This window comes from Lacerta agilis, chromosome 6 (assembly GCF_009819535.1).
Source record: "Lacerta agilis isolate rLacAgi1 chromosome 6, rLacAgi1.pri, whole genome shotgun sequence".
Lineage (NCBI taxonomy): Eukaryota > Metazoa > Chordata > Lepidosauria > Squamata > Lacertidae > Lacerta > Lacerta agilis.
In genome coordinates this window covers 15,179,803-15,193,368 of record NC_046317.1, presented here as the reverse complement: position 1 = coordinate 15,193,368, position 13,566 = coordinate 15,179,803, and the positions used below count along the sequence as shown (strand labels likewise).

The 13,566-nt window shown below is 41.5% G+C and overlaps 1 protein-coding gene across 3 annotated transcripts in view; it reads left to right on the top strand.

The window, feature by feature from the left end:
- The window catches only part of DENND1B (DENN domain containing 1B), a 171,492-nt gene that overhangs the window by 65,087 nt on the left and 92,839 nt on the right, over window positions 1-13,566 (top strand). For all 3 annotated transcript variants that reach the window (XM_033151420.1, XM_033151419.1, XM_033151421.1), the window contains exon 5: window positions 8,796-8,909. In XM_033151420.1, the coding sequence (XP_033007311.1) occupies window positions 8,796-8,909 (114 nt within the window). The remainder of the gene's footprint in view (window positions 1-8,795; window positions 8,910-13,566) is intronic.

The following is a 13,566-nucleotide window of genomic DNA, read 5'->3' as shown; positions in this document are numbered from 1 at the left end:
GGGCAGCCAGAGGGCGTGGCGTGGCCGGCCAGCTCCCTTGCCGGGAGTCAGAGGGCGCTGCCGGCAGGCGCTGCCAGCGGGGCTGGAGGACGGAGGCGCCCTCCAGGCCATTGCGCCCTGGCGCGCCGCGCCACCAGCCCCAATGGATGAGACGGCTCTGTGTCCTGGCTCCCACCCAAAACATGCAGGCAGAGGCTCTTACTTGTAAGAAGAAAGAAAGAAAAATGTTTAGTCAGGCTAGTAATGGCCCAGGCTAGGCAGCAGATACGAACAGGTAATTGAAGCCAGGGTCTGAAGTGGTTTGGAAACTCATAAGCAACAGGGAAATGGTTAGAGATAGCCATGGTTAAGGTTGGTGCAGAAAGACTGTCAAGGGAAGGGCTGGAAAAAGCTGAGTGTGAGAAGAGAGGAAGAGTGGCGAGGGCAGGCCCAGTTCTGTGATCTTCTTCTGATCTGTGAAATATGGTTAAGTGTCTGGAAGATACACCTATATTGGCCCATTCATATATAAACTCTGACTGATGTTGATTGACAGTATCAAACTATGCTTAAAAAACAGGTAAATCAAGATTCAAAAATGGAAAAACTGGAATGTTCAGAAAAGTAGGGCAGAGTGAGAACACAACAAAAAAAGATCATCTTACCTAGAAGGTAGTGGCACGTTAAAACACTTTTCTGTTTTTTTGAAGCATCAGCTTTTGTAGAGTACAGTCCACTTCATTAGATGAGCTACCTGAATTGAATATGCCATCATGCATCTGATGAAGTATGCTCTAGATCATGAGAGCAGATGCCACAAAAAAAGCCAGTTAGTGTTTGAGGTGATACAAGACTCTGGCGCAGCCTGGATGTAATAGGAAACCATGGTTTCCTGTTATTTGACAAAGCTTCAGAGAGCCTCAGGCTCATGTGCTCTCCCTCTCCTCTCCTCCTCTTTCATACATTTGTGGAAGAGATCAGAAGCTCTCACTTCTGATTTAAAACAAACCACAGATCTCCATGATGTCCATATTTGGAGAATTGAGTAGCTGCTGCTTTTGAGAATGAGCCAGGATCAAACTGTGATTTCAGATTCTGGCTTGTTGTAAAAGGATAGTTTAAACAAATCACATTAAAAATAATGTAATGTTTGCCTGCATGCCATTGAATCTAAAACTGGTAACGAAGGTAAAGCAAATGACAATTAGGAACATTAAAAGCACATGAGGCTCTCTTGCTGCCATCCAGTGGTTAGGATTTTGGTAAATAGCATGATTATATGAAGTAATACATTAAAGAAGCTGAGAACAGCTCGATTGTAGGGATTTGTGTGAGAATAAATGCATAGCAACATTTTAGAGACATGTAGCATATGTATTATTATAGGTATAGACAGTATCTTTGTTGATGTGTGATTTCCATTAGAACACATTTTATTTTACACATTTTTTTAATGTTACCAATCTTCTGCATTTTCTATTACAATCCAAGAAGAAATGAATATTCTAAACTGTACATCATGCATATATGGTGTACAGTAGTGTTACATCCATAAAAATGCAATACTGTATTTCAACAGGCAATTTACCTAAATTCCTATTTGAACTAAATGGAATTTTTCACTGAATAGTGGAAGATGCATTAACTGCAATATGGAATAGAATTTCAGCTTGTAGAATAGAATGTTGTGTTTTCTCAAAAGGCATGGAAAGGTGGTTAAAGATATAAAGAAATCTTGATGTTCAAATGGATAAATGAAATTAGGTGAAGTGTCCTATATCATTGAATTCATATATTTTATTTTATTAAGAGTTAATTACATGGAGTTATACCACATTATTTACCTAACATAGCATTCAAGGACAGAAGAGACTATAAAAAGGCTGTTATATAGTGATTTTTTTAGGAATATGATTCCACTGTTTCATCTCCAATGAATTATTGAACTGAAGTGGGTTTGAACAACAATTTTAGCTTTTTTGAGAATATGGAACCATCAAGGTTTTCAGAGCCTCCCTGAGAGCTAGGAATTTAGAGCTGAAGGTTTTTCTTCTTCTAATAAACGAAAGACCAAATGGTCATCCTTGATATAAAAGTATTTTAACGTCTGTTTGTTGCTTTTTCTTAACTTACAATACATTTTGTTTGCATGCTGCTTAGTTAAGCAAATCAATATAACACAGCAGTTCTTAAACAGTTTTTTTTTCTATGAACCATTTGAAAATTGTGGAAGTTTGAGACAGATTACTTAATTTCTTCTTAATTTTAAAGCATGCATATAACATAGTTTAATAACCATAGCTTTGCCTTTCTAATGCAATGAATATGTCTAATTTGTGAGGAAAGTTATTTGAAGTCTATTTCCATCATCAGTAAAAAAATTAATCAAGTTCAGGACCAAGAATGGATATTCTCCATTGTTTTATCAACTTTTCCATATAAGTTTTATGTTTTGTGTTGATTTGATCCTCTTTATGAAGTGGATCGTGACAATACAGTTTAGCTTCCAAATATTCTGGAGTAGTATTTCCATGTTGGTGGGCTAAAAATAATTGATTTGTTGTTGTTCAGTCGTTCAGTCGTGCCCGACTCTTTGTGACCCCATAGACCAGAGCACGCCAGGCACGCCTATGTTCTATTGACAGCTATAGTTGAGAAGCATTGTTTCGTATGGTTCATATCTCCACCGTTGTCGTCGTCATCATCATCATCATCATCATCATCATCCTGGCTGGGTTTCCCTAGCCACTTCCAACAAAAAATTAAAAATACATTAAAATATCAGTCATTAAAAACTTCCCTAAACAGGGCTGCCTTCATATGTCTTCTCAAAGTCAGATAGTTGTTTATTTCCTTGACATCTGATGGAAAGGCATTCCACAGAGTGGGCACCACCACCAGAACTGAGAAGGCTCTGTCTGGTTCCCTGTAACCTCACTTCTCACAGTGAGGAAACCATCAGAAGGCCCTTGGAGCTGGACCTCAATGTCCGCGCTAAATGATGGTGGTGGAGACGCTCCTTTGGGTATACTGGGCTGAGGCTGTTTAGGGCTTTAAAGGTGAGCACCAGCACTTTGAATTATGCTCAGAAACGTACTGGGAGCCAGTGTAGGTCTTTCAAGACCGGTGTTAATGTGGTCTCAGCGGCCTCTCCCAGTCACCAGTCTGGCTGCCACATTCTGGATTAGTTGTAGTTTCCGGGTCACCTTCATAGGTAGCCCTATGTAGAGTGCATTGCAGTACGTGCCCATGACCTGTTCATATAATGTTGCAGCTTTTTGGATAGTATTCTAAGCTTTCAATCTAGGCAGGGCTCTGCTACATTTTTGTTGTAACCCATTGAAATTTGGAGCCTGACCTATGGAAGGCAGATCCAGAAGTAAAAGTATGCTCAATCCAAGGATGGAGGTGCATTTCTAGTAAATATTTGAAGTATTAACAAAGTGGAAAAAGTTGTATGGAGCTATTTTTGTTCTGTTTGCTCTTCATAACATTGTGAGTTTGGGGGGTGGGTGGGTCAGTCTTCCAATTCTTGGAGTCTTTTACCCAGTAAGGGTTAAAATCTAGTACCAAACTAGGCAATTGTAAGACAGTGGCCTTAGGTGTCCACTTAAGCACCATACTTCGCATAAGCAAAGAAATTGCTCTATGCCATAGGGCAAATGGGAGGGCTTTTCCTCTTCCCCCATGGCTGGTAGATAGAAGTGCAACAGGAGTGTGTGAACTTAGGAGAAAGCAGTCGTAAGAATCTGGATACAGAGACATTGCTTGAGCTGTGCTGAATTCAAACGTGATGAATGAAGGAGCAAGATCTTTTGGGGTGTTAATGCTATGAGTCTCTCCATTTTATGCTCAGGTTGTATATATGTGTAAATAAAACCATAAATCTTAAAAGACACCACAGGCTCCACTAACCTTCATTCCAAGGAAGCCAAATCTTGGTAAGAGCTGAAACCCATGGATTCTCTCACCACTAGGATATTGGGGTGGCGTGCAATAATAATGTTGCTTTTGTTGACATGCCTTTATTAATTAATTTTTGGAGAAAAATGTTTGCCATGCATAACAAACATTGGAGAGATATGTAGCACCTTACTTGTATTGTAAAGAAATATTTAAGGTATGCAAAATACATTTTTCTTTCAGCAGGGAGATCAAAATGTAGCATGAAACCTAAAGCTTCATGTTGTTGCCACATTCCACAGTGTCACTGTACTTTTCTCATCCCTGTACAATGGCACTAAAGAATAAATATAATAACAGAACTGCCTTTTGTGGATCACATGAAGAGTCTTTTCTAGTCAGGATTTCTGCCCCCAACATTAGCAGATTCTCTTAGGGAACCTTACAAGCTTATCCCTATTGTTTCTCATCAGAAACCTGTACTGACGTATATGCTGCATTTTGTACAGGGAGTTTTCATTTAGCACCTATAGCTAATAACCTATTCATAGACCTTCTAACCAGAAGCTTAGAAGCATTAAAAAAGTTGTTTAAAGTTATCTAAACTTCTGGTTAGTGAGATTCACAATTTAGTTATGAACAATAAGTGGAATTTTATTTTATGTATCCCCGATCCGTTGCCAAATACTTTCCTTGGATGATGCCATGTTCAAGTATACCATTATGAAATCACTTGTTTACTCTCTTCATACAAATCATAATTTTATAAACTTCTGTCCTTTTCATTTACAAATACTAACTGAACCACTGTTTTACTACACAACTTTAATTCCTATTTTAAAGCCAGCTTGTATGGCAATTTACTAAATATAACATAATAATTTCCAAAGGAATAGCTATATTAGTTTGTTGCAACAAAACAGCAGTCTTGTGGCACCATAAACGTTAACAATTTTACAATGGCTTAAGCTTTCATGGACCAGAGTCCACTATTCATTAGATACATGGTGTCTATGAGCTATACATAACTTTTGTGCAAAAATGACTCCACATTCCTAAATAATTGCATAGACCCATAAATCTAGAAGAAAATGCATTCTTCCTCCAAGGCCAAACAACTTACATTTGATGCTGATAATGCGAATTTTCATACCTAAAGAGAGGTAATTCTTAATCGGTCCTCAAAGAAAGCTTTAAATCATGCCTTGATAATGAACATAACAGTATAAATACTCCCTATCAGTTTCATTCACTGAAGAACATGAATATTGGTTTTAAAAACTTTATTCATATAGTAGAGACATTGAAAGAGTGTAGGTTTGATGTTTATATACATTAAACATTCTTTTTGAACAAAGAAGCAAGGAGAGGAGCATGTGCTAGAATATACGTTTGTGGGTCATTTTGGGTTTTTCCCTTTGGCTCATTCATTCATGATAGCAAGGCAATTCTGATGAACAATTTTTAGTTTGCAGTATTATTATATAAATACTTTATTTAACTATTTGTATTTGTGCTCCAGTTCAAAGAAAGGTGGCAATGCCAACAGCTTCTAAGAAGATTTTTTAAAAAGCAGTTTCCTTTATTAATTTGTTCTCTTTGGAGTGGCCTGCCTCCTGTTTATTATAGGTTGTGCTCTCATCTTTGGTTTGTGGAATCAGGAATTCTTAGACATCCTACAAAGGGTGGAATGGCCATTGTAATGCCTCCCTCTGTGTCAAGAGTGGGGAAGCTTTTTCAGCTTGTGGGCCACATTCCCACATGTTTAACCTTCTAGGGGCAGCATGTGTGTGGCCAGATCCACAAAAACCCTGCCCCCACAACCATGGGGTGTATAGGGTGTTAGGAGAGAGGTAGTACCACTGGTGGGGAAAACGTGCTGTAGAGGGAAGTGAGGGGCAGATGGGGCTCATCAACCTGGGAAGGTAGCATATCTAGGAGAGGAAATACTCTGATCCTAAACCTCCACTGTCTTGCGGGATATCTTTGAGAGAAGAAAAAGCTAAGGACAAAATGGTGACATGAGAAAACAATAATATCCCAAAATAACAAAGTATAAGAGTGAGGACAATAAATAACAATGCTTACCTGAAGGAGCGTCTCCACCCCCATCGTTCTGCATGGACACTGAGTTCCACTGCGAGAAGCCAAGTTACAGGGAACCAGGCAGAGGGCCTTCTTGGTAGTGGCACCCGCCCTGTGGAATGCCCTCCCACCAGATGTCAAAGAGAAAAACAACTACCAGACTTTTAGAAGACATCTGAAGGTAGCCCTTTTAGGGAAGCTTTTAATGTTTGACGGACTATTTTATTTTAATATTTTGTTGGGAGCCACCCAGAGTGGCTGGGGAAACCCAGCCAGATGGGTGGGGTATAAATTATTATTATTATTATTATTATTATTATTATTATTATTATTATTATTATTGTCTTTATCATGACATTGGATTAGAACAGAAAACGATGAAGACACACGAGCAGAAATAAAGCACAAAGGACTCTGTTACATCACTCAGCACTAGCTCACACTTACTTTTTAAGTGTCTCTCCTTCAGATCTTTGCAAGTTGTTCCATCTGGTCTTTTAATCATGCACTTATGAAGCACGGAGAGCTGGTGTGGTGTGGTGGTTAGAATGTCAGACTCTGACTGGGAAGCCCCATTCCAGATTCCTACTCAGCCATGAAATTCACTGGCATTGGACCAGTTACTTTCTCTCAACCTAGCCTAGCCTGGCCCCCAGGGTTGTTCAGAGGATAATGGGAGGTGGGGATGGGGCAGACCATGTATAGCATTGTGTAGTAACTGGAATATGTGCTGGTATAAGGCAGCTTCCTGGTTGTATGAAGGGCTGTAAAGCAGGTTGCTTTTAAAATTCAAATAGTGATAAATAACGATAAAAACTACTGGGGTCAAGTTGGAAATAGAATTCCATTTCCTCATATAGTCTGTGAATCTTAGCTGGAGGGAGCAGCAGGCTATCAGCACGGAGGCAGCCAAGAGCCAAGGGTTCTAGAGGCCAAGCCCTACTGGGATGAGACCAGAATTTCTAAGGAACTGCACTGGCAGAAATTGCAGGAGGTCTGAATAAGTTGGGCAAATCAGACTGAGGTTGAGGACAGGGGAGTGCAGGTCTTTCAAAGGCACCTGGGCAGCCAAATGAACGAAAGCAGAATGAAAGAACATTAATAGCCAAGCCAGGGGAAACTGATGGGGAGCCTGAGCAGGTGGAGCTATGCTAGAGCCGGGGTGTGTAATAAACATTATTTCCATCTGCTTTCTTCAGCCTTGAGTTACTCCTGGTAAAAGACCTTCAAAATTGATCACTTGGCACCTGGTTTTGATCCTGGATGCTCCTGATGGGAGCAATATAATTTGGAAAACTGCTATTGTAATAATATCAGAGCACTTTTTAATAAACCTTGAAATATAGTCAATTTTTAAAACTTTCAAATAGAATAAAGACTGAAGAATGTGCCACCTGCTTCCCCATGCTATTCAATCTTTAATGTGGCAGGCTCTGGAAGGGGCAAAATTTGGGAGCAAAAATTTGGAAGGGGCAAAATAATGGGAGGTGGGGGGGGAGGGCAGGGGGACTATAGCCTTGGGTGCATAATTTTGAGGGGGCACAAACCAGGCATCCTCATGCAGGGATCTCCGCCCTGCCCTGCCTGCTGCCGGGGTCTCTGGGCCCAGGAGCCTGGCCTGGCCTCGCTACGGCATCTCTGGCCCCCTCACTGAATGGCTGCCCAGCCATCTGGGGGGGGGGGTTGTCCAAGGGCCGCATCAGCCAGCTGGGCTTCTCCTTGCATGGGGAAGCAGGTGGCACAGCACAGCCCCGGTTGGCTCTGGTGGTGAGGTGAGGCTGAGCAGGCAAGGCAAGCTCTATGAACCCTCCACGCCTCACCCACACCCAGTGGCAAGTTCTGTTCACACTCCACCCCCGCCTGGTGTAACGCCACTGAGCCCTGTTTCCCTTGTCATAGTTCAGTGTTAGAGCACATGCTTTGAATGTAAAAGTTCCCAGCTTCATCCCCTGCTATCACAAGGTGAGTATGAGACAGTCTGAAACCCTGGAGAAATTCTGCTAGTCCGCACAGATGCTACTTGTGCCATGGAGACATAGGCAAATTGCCAAACAATTGCCTTTAGTAGTGAATCTAGGGTGAATCAAGTTGTCAGGTGTTCTCTGAGGGCCAGTGTGGTGGTGTGGTTAAGAGCGGTAGATTCATAATCTGGTGAACCGGGTTCGCGTCTCCGCTCCTCCACATGCAGCTGCTGGGTGACCTTGGGCTAGTCACACTTCTTTGAAGTCTCTCAGCCCCACTCACCTCAGAGAGTGTTTGTTGTGGGGGAGGAAGGGAAAGGAGAATGTTAGCCGCTTTGAGACTCCTTCGGGTAGTGATAAAGTGGGATATCAAATCCAAACTCCTCCTCCTCCTCCTCCTCCTCCTCCTCTTCTTCTTTTTCTTTTTCTTCTTCTCCCCCCGCCTGGTGACTATTTATAAAGCTTTATCTTGTTTGATTTTATTACATCTGTGGAGAAAAAATCCCCACCCCCGTTAGTGTCAGTGTCGGTGTACATCAGAGGTAGGCAACCTAAGGTCTGTGGGTTGGATGCGGCCCAATCACCTTCTGAATCCGGCCCGTGGACAGTCCGGGAATCAGCGTGTTTTTACATGAGTAGAATGTGTGCTTTTATTTAAAATGCATCTCTGGGTTATTTGTGGGGCATAGGAATTCGTTCATTTATTTCCCCCCCCCAAAATATAATCTGGCCCATCACATGGTCTGAGGGACAGTGGACTGGCCCATGGCTGGAAAAGGTTGCTGACCCCTGGTGTACATACTGTAAATGAATTCTAAGCTCATCTTTGTGGAGGAGAACAGTCTAATATATTTTGTGTCCTTCTAGGGTGACCCAGGTTGGACAGCACTTTACCTTTGTGCTTACTGACATTGAAAGCAAACAAAGATTTGGATTTTGCCGGTTAACATCAGGAGGCAAAGTCTGCCTGTGCATTCTAAGGTAAGTAGCTATATACAACAAATTAGTAATTTTCTTATCCTGTCCAGCCACTCTCTCTTAGATAATTATTAATCATTGGCTGAAAATAGTAGATTCCCTGCTTATCTGAAAAACTTTTATGTGTCCTAGCCTGCTACCATCACAATAGCACTTCTTGACAGTTATAAATGATTTTATTTACTTATTTTTTCCATAAGGTAAGATGCTTTAATGAGGTGTTTTGAAAATTTACCATAGTTAGCCTGGCTTGGCAGGATATGCAGGAACTTGTGTAACTTTTTTTTAAAGGAGAAAAATTTAACACATGAGTTGCAATTGAAATAGTCCTAGGACAGTGAAGAGAAGTAGTTCTAGTGCGAATAAGTAGATATACTTCTCTTCCTTACTGACCCAAAGGAAACAAAATAAGTTGCATCGTAAGAAAGTGTGTATGTGAATTTTTCATCCTAACCTTAGTCACAATACTGCGTTATACCCTTCCTTTGCATCCACCTTGAATCAAAGTGGGGTAGTATTTATTTGTGTTACAGCATCCTCACAGCACTGCTGGAAGCAATGCATTTTTGCAAAACATTCTCAGAAAGGACTTGGTGTTGGGCTGCTTCAGACAGTTATTGATAGGTGTGATTTCGTCCAGCCCTGCCTCTGTCATCCCGGACTTTCTGTGCCAGGGGCAGCCCATCCAAATTCAGCCTGTTTGTGTACAATGTATATAAGGCCAAATCCAACCTTTTAAGGATTGTCTGAACTGACCTTTTGCAATTGTCTCTTGTGGATGGATTGTTGTTTTGTGTCCTGATTTGCCCAGTTCATGCTATGTTATTTTGCACATTTGTTAACACGATTCTGTTCTAGTATTTCACAAATGCAAAGAAGTGATATTTTTGCATCTTCTACAGTAAAAGCAATGGTACTGTTTATTGTGGGTTATTTAGATGGGCTGATGCAGATGTAACACTGGCTCCACATGAGCCCCTTGAAATACTAAAACTGGTGCTGGATGAATGTCAAACATATGACCACAACTTGAAGTGATATTCTGGGCTGGTGCAGATGTAATAATGGTTTTTGTTCCCTGCACTTAAGAGATTTGAAACCAGCATCGAACATGTGTTCTCTTTCTCCCATTTCCTCCTGTCTTAGGAACATATTCACCCCTCGTGCTAAGCAGAATTTGATTTTAAACAGCATCTGAACCCAATAATAAATCACAGTTTCAAATCCTTATTAAATGAGAATCTTGGTTAATATTAGCTGTGACAAAGCTGGCATTCGTCAAAACTATGTAGGAGGATGCAACTTCTAAACGTTAAGTGAGCAGGAAAGGGTTGCTTATGTCATTCTTGGGGCTATTTCTTTTTTTGGGGCTTTTTCATTGCCACAGCATTTATACTATTATGTAATCTATGCAATACCCTGAGGCAGCCAGCACTGGAAATGTCCTATCTGACATAGGTAACTGAATCCTCCCTCCATGAACATTGCACTTGCTATCTTCTTGCAAATTAGGCCTGTCTTCCCTCCAGCCCTCAGTTTCCATTTCTCTATTAGCCCTCAAGATTGAAATGTGGTTGTTGCCACATAGAAAATTATCAACTATTTATATTTGGAAGAGATGCTGTTTCTTGCATGTGGTATGTGAGCACTGAGAGCTGAAGGTCTGCTTAGATTTTCAAATGTGTGTGGGGGTAGCATAAATCTTTTTGGTTTCTTTTAAACCAGAAATGAGGTAGCTGTGGCTCTCTAGATGTTGCTGGCCTGCACTATCTGTGGCCATTATGCTGAGTGGGACTGATGGGAGTCGGAGGGCCACAGCTTCCATAACCCTGTTTTAAGCTACCATTTTCAAATTCCCTCTCTGTGTGTCCTATGATAAGTATTTAATTCAGGGGTAGCTAATCTTTTTTTTTGATTGAGGACTACATTAACCCATGGTGCATCAAGGGCATGAATATCAAAGTGGGAGTGACTATACTGTAAAAGTGGGTGTGGCCCTTTTGGAGGGAGGGGTCTTAGCACCCCCCCCCCAAGAAACCTATTGAGGGGGCTAGATACAGCCTGTGGGCCAGCTACTCCTGGCTTAATTCAATTTATTGCTCTGGTTGGTGAATTTCCAGGACGTTATCCCACCCACCCAACTATTTTCACATTACTGTATAGGGCTTTAGGAAGTAATAATAGGGGCTGTCCCAATGACTGGAAAGACCTGCTGTCCTACGCTGACATACTTGCTTCCAAATAACCTCCACTACGGCACTTCATATGAAGGGAGGAAGGGAACCAGAAAGGAGGAGATAGTAGCCTACTGAAGTCAAATGTGTCAAAACAGGCAAGTTCTTGAGACAAAGAAAGTTTGGTGAACAGAGGACAAACCTTGGTTGCTACTTGTGTTTGAAGAGAGTTTAACCATAAACCTGGGTTTGGATGACACACTTAGGTAAACCATGGCTTAGCTCCAGTGCAGCAGCGTAATGTCTGGCACGAGCAAAGGGGCTGTGATCTCCTCTCCAGAAACCCACATGTTTGCCCTTTTGTGCTAAGCTATAGTCCGGCGAGTGTTACATGTGAACAGGACCAGTGAGTTGATAGTTTGTATTGGGTCAGTGTTTCATCTGTACCAGACCATTGAGTGAAGATGTCTAGAATGTTCACAATAAATAGGTAAAATAGCAGAATGCTTACTTTACGAAAAAGAGGGAATGCCCTTCATGGGCCAATTTTTGCCATTCAACAAGAATTGCATACTGATGTATTTTTTTGGTTTTTTATGAGCATGGAACTGCAGGAAGTGACTCATTTGCTAGTACGGTTCAACCATAGCAGAATTAGGAGAACACTTAATGGTAAACAGAAGTGCTATAAACAACAAAACACCACAGGCCAAGGTGATTAAAAATGTTATTACAACTGTGGATTTTCACAGTAAATGTTACCTTGTCATCAGTTTGCTCCAAAATAGATATTAAAACATAAACAGCACGACCACAATAAACTGCTTAATTAAAAGCCAAATGAAAGAAACATTTTGCCTCTTTAAAGGAGAGCCTGGGTGCCTGTAAACGCAGCTGAAAACAAATGTTAAAGCAACCTGCCATGCATATGAGCAGCAAAGGAAATGGAGAAACTGCTTGGAGACTTGAGCTAGCAGTGGTCGTACTAAAGCAAGAAGTGACAAAGGAAGATGGCAGGCCAACCAGTGGCACTGCGATACATGTGGGAAGAAGAGGACAGACGTACAAAGATGAACTATGAAGTAGAGGACCAGTGATACCCTGGAAAAACCAAGTCAGGGCAGCTAGCCAGAAGCGTAAGGCTGATGTACTAGGAAGCAGCAAAGCTTATAGAGTGATCATTATTTCATGGAAATTAGTTTACTGGGGTTATTGTCTATTGTCTAGGTTATATATAATCACTGCATGTAGTTTTACAAGGGTAGCTTAAAGAAGGTTAAGAGTAATACTTTTATTTTTTTATCCAAATCAAATAAAATTATTTACACCACCAAAGATGTGGTTTCAATTTTATCCTATATCTAGATTTACCTCTTTGAATTATTACTACTGCTACTTAACACAGAAGTGGCAATTTTATACCACAGCAGGACTGCTGAGAGGGGACATGGAGTACTACTGTACTGGGCCCAGGTGCAACAGGGGGCCAAGATTCTGAACTTCCTTTCCTTTCTTGTTTTAAAAGTAGAATCTCTTGCCCCAAGCAGCCTATTTTGTCTGCAGCTTCCTCACCAACACTCCCTTGGGTTAGCCCTGTTGCTGGGAGTGGTGTTGATTCCCCCCCCCCCTCACACCTGATTGGCACGTGGTATGAGGTTTTTGCCTTTCCCTCCCCAAGAAATGGTTATTCTGTTAGGTATTTTACATTTCCTGTTACATCAGGATGAAGGGGTGACCTTTCAGCACTCACCCCAGTTTGCCAGCTAGAACTGAGGTGCTTGGCTGGCGCCACATTGGGACTGCAATGTAAACACCTCTTTGGGGAGGCCCCAGCATTTCACCAGGGATGGTCCTTGCCCCATGCTTTGCTAGCCCCGCATCCTCTGTTTTCAGTAAAGGAAACTTCCAGTAGAGCAGAGGAAGGAACACCAGAAGGGATTCTACACAAGCTGCAAAGCACAGGATACTGAAGCGGAATCCCTTCTGCTGTTCCTTCCTCTGCTCAGCTATTCTCACTAAGCAGACACATAGACACCCATCCCAAAGGGCTGCATGCATTAAACCTGCAACTCCTAATGCTTACCTTGTTGCTTCTACTGCAACTGCAACTGCAACTGCTATTTAACATAGAATAATGTCTGTAAATGCCCATTGCATTTGGACAAACCTCATACTAATCCATTTACTTTGGTTTTGGGTAGATCAGAGGAAATTAAGCACCTTACTTTACATTTCATTTTCTGTTTACACCTTTGCTGAAAGTTAAGGGAAGCCATTCTTCCTATTTTGTTTGTGCATTTCCTTCTCAAATCAGTTACAGAATGGTATTTTGCATGTTGATTCTCAGATTGGCTGCTTCCAGACAGAGAGTGCTTTCAAATGTCCAGGCCGTGTTGATTCAGTATGCCTGTGAAGCATTGTGCCAGTCTCTATGCTACTGAACCCAGTTAATCTGAGCTGGTAAATTAGCAGGAGTAGTCTAGGTT